The sequence below is a fragment of the Myotis nattereri genome (genome assembly GCF_964212035.1).
Source record: "Myotis nattereri genome assembly, chromosome: 7".
NCBI lineage: Eukaryota > Metazoa > Chordata > Mammalia > Chiroptera > Vespertilionidae > Myotis > Myotis nattereri.
This window is the reverse complement of record NC_138082.1, coordinates 46,498,985-46,512,838: the sequence shown is the minus strand read 5'-3', so window position 1 is coordinate 46,512,838 and position 13,854 is coordinate 46,498,985. Positions and strand designations below refer to the sequence as shown.

General features: G+C 35.8%; 1 protein-coding gene across 1 annotated transcript in view; it reads right to left on the bottom strand.

Moving 5' to 3' along the window:
- The window catches only part of TLK1 (tousled like kinase 1), a 163,116-nt gene that overhangs the window by 43,467 nt on the left and 105,795 nt on the right, over nt 1-13,854 (bottom strand). Inside the window, exons 9-11 of the mRNA XM_081095673.1 lie at nt 12,462-12,572; nt 12,211-12,347; nt 8,668-8,856 (exon numbers count right to left, since the gene is read on the bottom strand). Of these exons, the coding sequence (XP_080951799.1) occupies nt 8,668-8,856; nt 12,211-12,347; nt 12,462-12,572 (437 nt within the window). The remainder of the gene's footprint in view (nt 1-8,667; nt 8,857-12,210; nt 12,348-12,461; nt 12,573-13,854) is intronic.

Sequence of the window (13,854 nt, the reverse complement as noted above, 5' to 3'; positions counted from 1 at the left end):
CCCTGGAATCTATATAATTTCATTAACCAATGTCACCCCCCAAAATGCAATAAAATTAAAGAAAAACAGTGTTGAAGGTATAGACTAGTTTCTTTCTGTTTTTATTAATATGTGAAATGAGAGATAAATTAAGGGAACAAATGTTCAAAATTAGGAATCAGGGCTTAATGGCATAAGAAATTCTCATCCTATCCAAAGTGTGAAATACATTAAAATTGAGGTTCACTATCAGAAAAGCTTCTCTTAAAAAAAAAAAAAAAAAAGATTGTATAGCTGGATAACCTTTTGCTAATATCCCAGAGAGGCCAGAATATTCAGTCACATAGTCTTTAATAAGATGAAGAGTGGTATGTGTGACTCATAGATCCCCTCAGCCTTCTCAGCAGAAGCCAAAAATAGTGATGGAATTATTTAGAAAAGAACTGTGGAAGATCCTCTTGTCTAAATGAAATAATTATTACCTCATACATGGGAGATGTGTAAGATTCTTAAGAACCTTATACAGCAGAAACAGTAACAGTTTGGACTTAAAAGGACAGAGAGTATATCATATAAGTCTGTCACATCCCCAAAAGTCTACAAAGAAGAAGCAGGTTGATAAAGCTACTCAGCTACAAGTCTATAATAATAAAAGGGTAATATGCCAATTAGACCGGCTGTCATTCTGGATGTCATTCCAGACGAAGCTGGGACCAGAGTGAAGCCCGGGTCTCGGGTGCCAAAGGGAAGCCGGTGCTGGCAGCCAGGGAAAGGAAGGCCTACTCTTGCATGAATTTTGTGCATCAGGCCTCTAGTATATGATAATCTTAATGGAAGACTCAGAATTGTTGTCAAAACTTTGGGTCCAGAAGGCAGAGACACAAGCCACAAATAATTATTAGCAGACCTTGAAACCAAATCGAGTTTGAGTTTGTCTGATGGATTTGAACCTGCTTGGGATCAATGACTCCTTTATTTTTTTGTTTGAGCTGGAAACTGTTATCCTATATCTGTCCTCACCACTGTATTTTGGAACAAGCCTGTTTCTTTAGGTTCACAAATTAAGAGGAATTGTATCTCTGGGTGAATTATACACAGACTTACCCATACCAGATTTAGGCAATGAGATTTAGACTGTTTGAGCTGAAGAGATGTAGATGAGATTTTGGATGTTGAGTTGATGCTGTATTGTGGGTGAGGCTTTTGAGTTTGTTGGTATAGGATGAATAGATGAACATATTTTTCATGAGGGAAAGATGTGACTCTTGGGTCAGAGGGAAGACTATGGTAGACAGAAAAATGGCTTCCCAAAGATGCTAAATGCCAAACCTGGGACTTGTGAATGTTACCTTACATAGCAAAGGATTAAATGGAATTAATGGTTGCTAATTAGCTGACCCTAAAATGAGGTGATTAGCCTGGATAATAGAGCTATGAGTAAACAAAGCAAAGAAAAAACTTTTAGCTGAAGGAAACTCGAAAAAAGCACAGAAGAGGTAACATCTGAACTTGGTTAAAAAGGAGTAGAAAGAAGCCAGGAAGATGAAACAGCAGGTAGAAGGCCACATTCTCAAAAGCATAGCATGTAGAGATGCAACCAAAAAGAAAAATGCATACATACTGCAGATTAAGAAAGTTACCTAACTACTGATTTTTGGCTAAGAGTTTTAATCACAGGTCAATGCTGAATATTATCTAATGTTTCTTATTTTGGCATCTGTTAAGATGATCATATAATCTTTCTCTTAATGTGGAAAATTACACTGAAACTTCTAATGTTAAACCAACCTTGCATACCTAAAATAAGTCCACTTGGTCTTGATAGATTACCATTATATATTATATTTTAGGTTGCTAATTATTTAAGATTTTTGCATTTACTTTTTTTAAATGACAGAAGTGCTTTTTATTTTTTTTTTAAAAAAAGTGTTTTCTTTTAAATTAATTTTAGAGAGAGAGGAAGGAAGAGGGAGAGAAACATGGATCAGCTGCCTCCTGAAAGCCTCATATTGGGGAATGAACCCACAACCGGCATGTACAATGACCGAGAATCAAACCAGTAACATTTTGGTGCACAGGACAATACTCAACCAACTGAGCCACACCAGACAGGGCTTGCATTTACTTCTATAAGTGAAATCAGCCTATAACATTCCTTCCTTGTACAGTCTTGGTTGATCTTGACACCAAGATTTTGTTGGGCTAATAAAATAAAAAATTGAAGCCGAAACCGGTTTGGCTCAGTGGATAGAGCGTCGCCCTGCGGACTGAGGGGTCCCAGGTTCGATTCCGGTCAAGGGCATGTACCTGGGTTGCGGGCACATCCCCAGTGGGAGATGTGCGGGAGGCAGCTGATCGATGTTTCTCGCTCATCGATGTTTCTGACTCTCTATCTCTCTCCCTTCCTCTCTGTAAAAAAATCAATAAAAATCTATTAAAAAAAGAAAAGAAAAATAAAAAATTGAAAATATTTCTGCCTTAGCTGTTCTTCAAAAATGTTTTTAAAACACTGACTCTATTTCTTCCTTAAATGAGTAGTAGACTACATAGATGAAGTCATCTGTACTCAGAGTTTTCTTTGATCAATGATTTTAATTACAGATTCAATTTCTTTAATAGTTACAGAACTATTTAAATTTTATTTCTCCTAATGTCAATTTTGTTACGTTGTATTTTTCTAGAAATTTATCCATTTCAAATTAAAGCCATTTATATGTTTTTCTTTAAATATCTTTAGACTCTGTAGAATATTCTTTTTTTCATTCATGATAATGGTTATCTTCACTCTTTTCTTTAAAAATTTCATTAGTGGGTGTGTTTTTTTTAACAAACATTCCTTTTTTGGGATTGATTCTCTGTATCATATGACTGCTTACTGTTCTTATGTTTCTCCTCTTCCTTCTTGAGCTAATTCTGCTACTCACTTCCTACCTGAAATAGATGCTCAGTATATAAAATTTTAGTTTTTCTTTTTTTCCTATATGTGTATACAAGGCTATAAATATAAATATCCCTGTAGATACTGTTTCAGATTTACCTCACAAATTTTGCTATGTAGCACTTTCACTACCATTCAACTAAAAACATTTCCTCATTTCCATTTAGACTTTCCCACAATCTTTTTTGTTACTGATTTTTAGCTGAATTCTACTATTGTCACAGTACATACTCTATTTCATTCTAATCCTTTAAGTTTCACCCATGAGTCTACCAAATATATAAGGACAAAACAATTCATCTTATTCAAACTCTTTCAATATTTGAAATTTGTTGAGACTTTCTTTGTGACCTAGCATGGGCGATTTTTATAAAAGTCCACATTTAAAAAGAACATATATTCTGCAGATGTTAGGGGATGTGTCCATTAGGTTACGTTTATTAATCCCACTGAAATTTTCTAGACCCATACTGTTCGTTGTTTTGTATCATTTTATTTTTATCTACATGTTCTATACTAAGAAATGTGTGTGCTGAAATCTCCCATTATGATTTGTGGATCTGTCAATATCTTCTTCAAGTACTATCAATTTTTAATTTACCTTAAGTCCATGATATTATGTACATACAAATTTAGAATTACTGTATATTCCTGGTGATTTGAACCTTTTATAGCTATGAAATAACGACTTTATTTCTTCTGAATACATAAAATCAAAACAATTTAAAATATACAGTATTTAACATGGAAAATCCTTTTTGACAATCCTCACCAGAGAATTTTTTTTTTAATTGATTTAAGCCCTGGCTCATTTAGCTCAGTGGATAGAGCGTCGGCCTGCAGATTGAAGGGTCCTGGGTTCGATTCCGGTAGGGGGAGTGCAGGAGGCAGCCAATCAATAATTCTCTCTGGTCATTGATAGTTCTACCTTTCTCTCTCCCTCTCCCTTCCTCTTTGAAATCAATAAAAAATATATATATATATATATTTATTTAAAAAAACTGATTTGAGATGGAGAAACATCCATGTAAGATCAAATCCTCAACCTTTTTTGATATATGGGACAATGCTCCAACCAACTGAGCTTATAATGTACAATTAATGCAAGAAACGCTTACACATTATCTATAGATAATATTAGCTATGTGAACTATGTAATAAAACATAGAAACAACTACCTTAAAAACTTGACTGAATCTTGCTGATAGCTGAAACTTAGTTAAGAGCAAGGAATGATGCAAATATTTTACATACATTACCACATACTATCCTTTAACACTACAATGTAGATCAGCGATGGCGAACCTTTTGAGCTTGGCGTGTCAGCATTTTGAAAAACCCTAACTTAACTCTGGTGCCGTGTCCCATACAAAGACTTATATTTTTGATATTTATTTTATATATTTAAATGCCATTTAACAAAGAAAAATCAATAAAAAAAATGAGTTCGCGTGTCACCTCTGACATGCGTGTCATAGGTTCCCCATCACTGATGTAGATACTTTCATAAGAGAGGAAAGGACGGCTCTAAAAGGTAAAACAGCTAACAAAAATAACCTGAAAGAGGCAAGGTTAGACTCTCCATCTGTCTGACTATAGGGCTTAAAGTTCTAACAATTACATAGTAGTAACTTCATTTTCTATGTTCATTTCTTCATAGAAAAACCATTAAAGATTCATGATCTCTATTCTAATTATATTAGATATTCTGCACACAAGGCAAAGCCTACTTCCCATTGAACAATGATTCAAAAGGAGTTTTTAGAAAACAGTTGCAGAGTATGGCTGCAAAAATCAAACTATAATATACATGAATCAAAGTGTTTTGTGGCTTTCCCCTTATTTAAATCTGCTTCTGCATAAGAATGTCATCAAATTGCTGTGTAGTACCACTTAATTTGCTACTCTAAGAACACATAGCAGCATAACTTCAGGGTTAGTTCTAAGTCAACATATGCAATAAAATGGGATGGAAATGAGACAAGTCTATGATTATTAAACTATCGTTACAGCTGTTACCATCTTGGAAGTAAGCAGGAAGCTAAACACCTGTAGCAAACTAGAAAAAAATGGTTTGTTGAGTAAGAGAAAATGAAAATCAAATGCTTATGTATTATAATTTAGTATTTACCTACCACTTTCCATATGCCAGGAACTGTGCTAGATATTGAGACTATGTATAAAGACAAAATAGTGACATAAATGCTGCAATATAGGCAGGAATGTACAAAAGGTCATGGGCACCTGACTTGATGGGAAGGGAGAAAACTAGGGAAAAAAAAGGTTAGAGAGAGCTTTCTACTGAAATTGATATCTGAGCCAAGTGTTCAAGGATGAATAGAAAATGAGGTGAAGAAGGGCAAGGACCAGATGCATAAAGGCACAGAAAGCATAGTCCATTTAAAGAACTAAAAGAGTTTAACACAGGATACACAGGGCAGATGTTGGGGAATAAGGATAGAGAGAGAAATAAGAAGGCCTATAGAGGGTTTTCATGAGAGTGAATCTTATCCTGAAGGCCACTGAAGGAAATATAAAAGTTACATGATGAGACATAAGAAAACCTTAATTGAGGCTAGAGAGGTCAAAAGGTGCCAGATCAAAAGTATTTTATAAGCTATCTTAATATCATTCAAACAACAGAGAGCTATGTTAGGGTTCTAAACAAGAGAACAGAAGGATCATAATTTTATCTGGAAAAAAAATGACTGTTTACAACTGAAAATGGATTAAAGGACAAGATCAAAGTTAAAAGGGGGATGCATGTGTAAAAAAAACCCCCCCAAAACCCAAATAAGAGATGGCAATAACTTGAGTTAGAATGATATCAGTGGGGAGTTACATAAGTGGGTAGGTACATTTAAGCTACAGAAGAACAACTTGGTGTCTATTAGGGTGGAGTTAAAGGTAACATACACTTTCTTCTATATAACTGCTCGCCTACCCATGGACTCTTTTTTTAAGCAACAAATTTACAAAAAGGAAATCATTGGCTAAATTAAAAAAAAAAAAAAAAAAAGATAGCCAAATGTTTCAATTACGATTTACACAGCCCCCCAAATTAGGAAAGATTTGAAGAAGAAAGTATATTTTGAGATGGACTTTGAAAGATAAGATTATCAGCACTATTTATTAGTGGGAAATGATAAAAATCTTGATCTAAAATATTAAGGGTGACAACCAAAATTCTGGCATGTGGCATTGAGAGGATGGCAGCACCATTTACTAATAGAACACAGAAAAAGGCAAGGTGTGTGTGCATGTGCAGTTGGGGAAAGAGAGACTGAAAGAGAAAAGATAATAGTAAATACAGTTTGTGTTTTGGCTTGTTTTTAGTAAATACAGTTTTGAACAGGCTGCATTAGAAGTTCCTGTGAAACATTTAAGTACCAATAGCAACCAAGTAAGGATATAAATATCCTTCAAGATTGAAATATAAATATTTGATACTCGAGAGAGAAAAGTGGCCTGGAGATAAAAGTTTGTAGCAACATATACATGGTAACTGAAACCCTGAGAGCAGCTAGTACTCAAGGAGACTAGGTATTACTCACGATGTATGATGGCATAGAACAGATCCTTAAAAACAGGTCCTACATATTTACAAATTGGTAGAGAAAATGATGTCCAGTCCGTAACAGAGACCAAGAAGATGTAGCCAAGCAAGTTAAATGAAAAATAGGAGAACAATGTATTTCAAACACTAAGACAATAAAAGTCTTTTAAGAAAAAGTTAAGATGCAACCTATATTCAATGCTGCCAAGTTAAAGACTCAAATGTCTATTGCATTTACCATCAAGGAGATAGTTTACAATCTTTAAAAAATTTTCAGTTAAAGGAGAAATCTTGAGGCAGAAGATGTCAAAATATAAAGATGATTGAACATGAAAACTAGAGGGATTTATAACTGAAAGGGAGGCTTTTGTTTTGTTTTCTAAAAGAAAAAAAACAAAAAGTTGAACATGTAAGATAACAAAGGTATCAACAGAACAGGTCCTTGAAATAGGAAATGGGATTCAAAGCATAGATAAAACATTATTTTTCAAGAAAGGAGAAAAAGAATACACCCATAAAAAACATCAAACAGGGGGTGTGTGTGTGTGTGTATGTATTTTCTACTCACATGAACTTTTGAAAATTGTTGTAGAACAGAAAGATAACTTTATATATACAGTATTAACCCCCTCTTATCCATGGGGGATATGTTCCAAGACCCCCAGCGGATGCCCAATCCAAGGATAGTACTGAACCCTGTGCATACCACCTTACTACATTTTTTCTATACATACATACCAATGATAGCTTAATTTATAAATTAGACACAGCAAGAAATTAATAATAAAACAAATATAATATACAGTAATAACAGTTATGTGAATGTGCTCTCTCAAAATGCCTTACTGTACTGTACTCACATTTTCACTTAAAGCACTTTAGCATATCTGAATCTCTTTGGCATATCTGAATTGCCAACAGCGCTACTCTTATGGTTTGGGGCCATTATTAAGTAAAATAAGGGTTACTTAAACACAAGCATGATGTACGACGTCGATCCGATAACCAAGACAGCTAGTAAGTAACTAATGAGCAGGCAGTGGATACAGTGTGGACACACTGGACAAAGGGATGATGCATATTCCAGGTGGGACAGAGTGGGATGGTGTGAGATTTCAGTACACTACTCAGATGATATGCAATTTAAAACTTATAATTTGTTTATTTCTGGAATTTTCCATTTAATATTTTGGAACATGGTTGACCATGGGTAACTGAAATTGAGAAAAGCAAAATCCAGATAAGGGAGGATTACTATATATCAACATTTTAACAATGGTGTTCTCTGTGGGACCAGATCATGATCTATATTGTTTTATTATATTCTTCTGTATCTCCCAAATTATCCTACCTAATAATATGCAAATTAACTATCACTCCATCACAAAGATGGCGGCGCCCAGTCCTCTCAGCCCTGCTGGAGTCCCCCAGTCCCAGGGGGGCGGCTGCTGAGAGCGGGCAGTGTGAATGGCCTGGTGGAATGCTTGCTTCGTCACCGTGGCGACAAGGCAAGTGTTCCACTCCAGCTGCGGAGGGCCTCTGGGCAGTGGGCATGGAGCAGCGGGGGTGGGGGGAGGGGAAAATGCTGAGGCAAGGGTTCCGTGCCCGGCTGCAGATGGGCCTCTGGGCCACGGAGAGCCTTTGGGCAGCGGGTGCGGAGCGGCCAGGCCCGCAGAGAGCTACTGGCGCATGGATTTGTGCGCAGGGCTACTAGTCTATGATAATCATGTAACTATTTTTTAAAAATGTCTTTGTCCCTTGAATTATAAAGAGTAATTCAGCATTAAAGCCAAAAATTTAGAAAACAAAGAAAAGTAAAAGGAGAAAAACAGTACCTATAATCTATTAATGTACTGCTTCCACAGGTTGAGAAAATGTATGGCAGCTATATATTATTTTAAGTTAACCATCTCTTAGAAAAAGGAACATTAATAACATGAGAGGGGATTCCAGTCTCTTAGCTACCTAAGTCTGTTTTTTAAAGAGGATTAATACATTTCCACTTACAAAAGTAAAATTCAGGTATTTGGGGCTTATTATTAATTTAAAAGTAAATTTTCAATACTGCCTTCCTTCTGGCCAAAATTATAATTACTACTTAAGTATTAGTTCAATTATAAATAACATCCATTACTAACATTCATGCTCACTGGCTACAATTTTAAAAAAGGAAAATAAAAAATGTGAGACTTACAGTTGCGGTAAATTTGGTCTAACAAAGGGATCGTTTTCTGCGCCATTGACTGCTTTATTTTTCCTCTGTTTTGGTTCAGAGTTGGTAGAGGGTGCCTGAGAATTATTAGCTGTGGGAGGTTTGCGTTTGGCTAGAAGTTTCCTTTGCCTTTCAATATCTTCCCTTTGCTGATTCACCCATTCTTGTTGCCTGTATAAAAATAATTATAAAAAAACATGAATGTTCCATTACTTTTCACAATTAAAAAATGAAAATATATTAATAAACATAAAAGGTCTTAACACAGATTTGTACCTTTTTGGTTCCTCCCTTGTGAACCAACTGGTACTTACCGCTCATCTGAAACACCCATTTCTAAATGGGGTATCCATCTGTTAAGCCCCTTAGACTAGGGAAAGATGTGTTGCTATATATATTCTCATGGTATCTACCTACTCCTTTCTAGCAAATATCATTTCTGTAGATACTTGATCAGAATGGTCTGGTTGGACTACATCACTCCATGAGAAGACACTACATCTATTTTATATCCTACTAGAGGCCTGCTGCATGAATTCGTGCATGGGTGGGGTCCCCTGGACTGGCTGGCAATTGGGGCCGATTGGGACCGCAGGAAGTTGGCAGGCCTGGGAGAGGGGCTGCAGGAGGTTGGCCAGCCTCGGGAGGTTGGCTGTGGAAGCACACTAACCACCAGGGGGCAGCTCCTGCGTTGAGCGTCTGCCACCTGGTGGTCAGTGCACGTCATAGCAATTGGTTGTTCGTTGCTTAGGCTTTTTTTATATATACTAGAGGCCCAGTGCACGAGGTGGAGGGTCCCTCAGCCTGGCCTGCACACTCTTGCAATACGGAACCCCTTAGGGGATGTCCAACTACCGGTTTAGGCCCGAAAGCAGCAAACATCCCTCTCACAATCCGGGACTGATGGCTCCTAACTACTGTCCTGCCTGCCTGCCTGGTCACCCCTAACCGCCTTGCCTGCCTGACCACCCCTAACCACCCGCCTCTGCCTGCCTATCTGATCTCCCCTAACCGCTGGTCTGCCTGCCTGATGGCCCCTAACCACTTGCCTACCTGCCTGATTGTCCCTAACTGCTTGCCTGCCTGCCTGATCACCCCTAATTGCCTCTGCCCCCGCTGTGGTGGCTTTGTCAGGAAGGACGTCCAGAATGACATCCAGAAGGTCGTTCAGCTGTCCGGTCTAATTAGCATATTACGCTTTTATTATTATAGATAGATTGTATTCCTAGTGTCCAACATAGGGATTGGTACATACTGGGTATTCAAAAAATACAGAAATTAGCAAAATTAGGTTTTCAGAAGACAAATATAAACTTAAAAATATTATTTTCTAAATTTATCTCTTAAAAAACTCTGGGAATGGGCAAGTCATATTTTGAAAGAAAACACAAACTGACCTCAATTATAAGAAATTTAGAAAGAAGAAATTTTGATAATTTAAAGGAAACAGAAAAAAATTAGCATGGCTTTGAAAAAATGGGCAATTAATAAAACTACAAATTATTACTGCTATCCATTCAAGAATCTAAAGCATACTAATTCTTGAAACTGGTAGATATAATAAGATCTATGAAAATATAGGTTGGAGATTTTAACAATTTGACCAGAGCTTTTTAAAACTATCCCATCATATAATACCTTAAGCTTATTCCAATAGTAACCTTGTTCCCTTTGGGGGTCACCTCCCCATGCTAACAAAAAACTTTAAAACTATACATAGTAATGATACTTAGTTTTAGAACAAGTCAAATGTTTCAATTCCTTGTTCCCTCACCCACATCAAGCCAGAACTACCGAAGTTCTACTCTGCTGATGAAGAACTGGCTTTACAAGCATTTCCTTTTCCAGTGGTCCTAGCCAGATAGCAATAAAATATAGTAGGAATAAAAGAATCAAGAATCACCTAGGTCAAGCATGTCAAACTCACGGCCTATGGGCAGCATGTGGACCACAACGAATATTTTTGCGGCCCAGCCAATATAATGAACGGTATGTAAGAAATGTTTTAATAGAAATTTCGTAACTTAATTTTTACAATATCCTATTATACATAATTATTAACAACAAATTACAACATTCACTAATGACTGATTACTATAATCGTGTTGCATTCATTTCCCTTATGCGTAGGTGCACCATTTCTCTCCACTAATACTAGCAGGGAATATTTTAGCAGCCAATTGCCACATCATTAGTCTTGGACTAACTTGTTTGGTGTGCGCAACAGGAAATATTTCGCTTTCGGAAAACAAGAAAAATAGGTTTATTTGTGTTACACTTATTAATTTGTGCAGTTGTTCAGTGTCTGCCAAGTTAATGTTCAAGAAAAAATACTAATTTTTATTAAAATATTCTATTATTTTACGTTAACGATTATGCATTTATTTCAGCCCTTTGTGTTCAGCATGTCTCTATCAAAATAGACCTACATTTCTATGAAAATTGAAGGTTTTTTTTTTTTTTTGTGGCTCACATACACTTAACCCTTGTTTATTTGGCCTGTGTTAGCCTTTGAGTTTGACATGCTTGACCTAGGTAGAAGACCTGAGAAAACTCAAGAGTAGCAAAGCCAGACTTTAATCCAGTTTTCAACTGAAAGCGGAATGAAATCATTTAAACTTATGGAAAGTCAAAAATTACTGGAATGAATAGATAGCTAATACCTGATTATTTAGGAATGACCATACAATGTAGAGCCTATTAATTTAATATTACTAATTTTTATTTCTCTTCTCATTTTCCAAATACTTTGGGTTATATATCACTGATACACACTAATAAACAGATTGACATAAAGTATGTATATGTGCCCTGGCCGGTAGCTCAGTTGATTACAATGTCATCCCCAATATGCCAAGGTTGCAGGCTCAAACCCTAGCCAGGGCACATACAAGAATCAACCAATTGCCCGGCTGGTGTGGCTCAGTAGTTGAGCATTAACCTATGAATCAGGAGATCACAGGTGATTCCACGTGAGGGCATATGCCCAGGTTGTGGGCTCCATCCTCTGGAGGCAGATCAAAGATTCTCTCTGATCACTGATGTTTCTTTCTCTCTCTCTCTCTCTCTCTCTCTCCCCCTCCCTCCCTACCTCTCCTTTCTTCTCTGAAATTAATAAAAACATATTTAAAAGAGAAAAAAAACTAAGCAGAACAATCCCATATATAGATATAAATCTTCCAATAAAAATTAAATTTTCAACAATTTTACTTCTAAATCATCAATAAAGATAGGTCAGTTTGTATTTCGAAAAGTCATATTTAGAATAATACACCATATTAGATGAATTATATATAGATGAGTGCTACATACATCATAATACATCATATATAGATGAATGCTAACTAGTCAAGAAGTCTGCTAAGCTAAATTTATCTTTGTTTCATGTTCCTTTCAAATATACTAAATTTATGATCTCAAAGAGTAGTAAGAATAGATGTAGAACAAAATTCCAAATCTATAATTGTTGACATTGCTGAAAACCCAAAGGAATACTAAATTTTTTAAAAGGTAAGAATGACTAACTTCACAAGATTCTGAAATGCAAAACCATCTGTCCATTGTTCAGTAAATGAAGCACCATGTCTAACTGTTGTGAAGTGTCCAAGGCGTAATCTGTCTTGCATACTCTTCTCCCGGCTTGACAGTTTTTCTTGGTTACTCTGAAAAAAGGAGGAAAAATCATTGCTCAATGATACTCGTTTAAATTTTAAAAGCATATAAGACAAAGGAGGCTAGTTAAAGGGAAGGGAAATTTTATCAAACTTTTAACTTACCTTTTCAATAAGCAATTTCTTGCTCATTGATATGCACTTATTTAATCGTTCTTTGTATTTTTCAAGTAATTTTTGTTGTTCATCTATTTGCCGTCTGAGATCACAGTTAGCCTATAAGAATAAGTAAAAAAATGGAAAAGATCTATAATTTGTATTTATGAGATACTTTGGAGTATTTTTAACGTTTTGAATAAATTACGGAAAGAAAAAGGATTAGTAATATTACGTATTTGAATATGATAATAAAAAATTTTTGAAAAACACCTGCTTACCATGGGGTAGTACTATTAAATGCTGCTTGGCTGTGTAGTGGAAAGTAAATGGAATTTGTATCCACACTCCATGGGTTCAAATACACTCTTAAGTTATCTGGATCTTAGTTCAGTTGTCTTATTTTTAAAATAGGGGCAATGCCATCTACATAACTTAGTTAAAAATAATTAAAATATAGTATATAAAGTATCTAACACTTAAAAATGATTCTTTTCCATCTTATGTAATTAATAAACAATTTTCTCCATTCAATTTGTGAATGATACTGTAGATGCCTATTCAATAGCTAAACATTCCCACCACCTTTATTGACAACCATTATACCAATTTTGTTGACTTTGTAGGTAGTCACATGTTCAGGGAAGGGGCCTCTCTCTAAACTCTGGAGATGAGTCTGGTTAGTCTAGTCTAGTGACCAGAAAATAACCTGGAGGGCTTGTTAGAACACAGATTATTGGGGCCCATCCCCAGAGTTTCTGAATCAGTAGCCCTGAGATAGGATCTGAAAATTTATTTCTAATTAAGTTCCTCAGTAATGCTGATATTTCTGATCTGGGGATATACTTTGAGAATCATAGGTGTAGGCTAGTCACGGTGAAAGGCAAAAGAAATGCCATATTAAGTAAAAAATGCCGGCAGATAATAGCTACCATCCTAAAATTATATACCTAAAAAATGTTTTGTTTTGTTTTTTAAGAAAAAGGGTAAAATAAAGATACTTTCTGAGGAACATAAATGGAATTTGGCACCAACAACTCCTCATCATTGCATAAGGAGCAACTCAAACAAAACCCCAACAAATTGTGTATGTAACTTGAAAAACTGATTTTATATTTCTCTGACTGCAAAGGGCCAAATATAGCCAAAAAGAAGAGGATATTTGTTCAACCACATATCAAAAAAACTATGGTAATTATGATAGCCAAAATGTATTTTCTCTGTCCTAAATAATGACAAGTCAATATTTTATTCTGGATTGGTATGTGCCTAGCTAAAAGATACATTTCCCAGTTTCCCTTACAGCTAAGGAATGGAATATCAAAGAAGGCTGTACACAGAATTGTTGCTTTTTCCCCCCCTGTTATTCCCTTTCTCTTCCTGTTTTCTGCTCAGGAACACA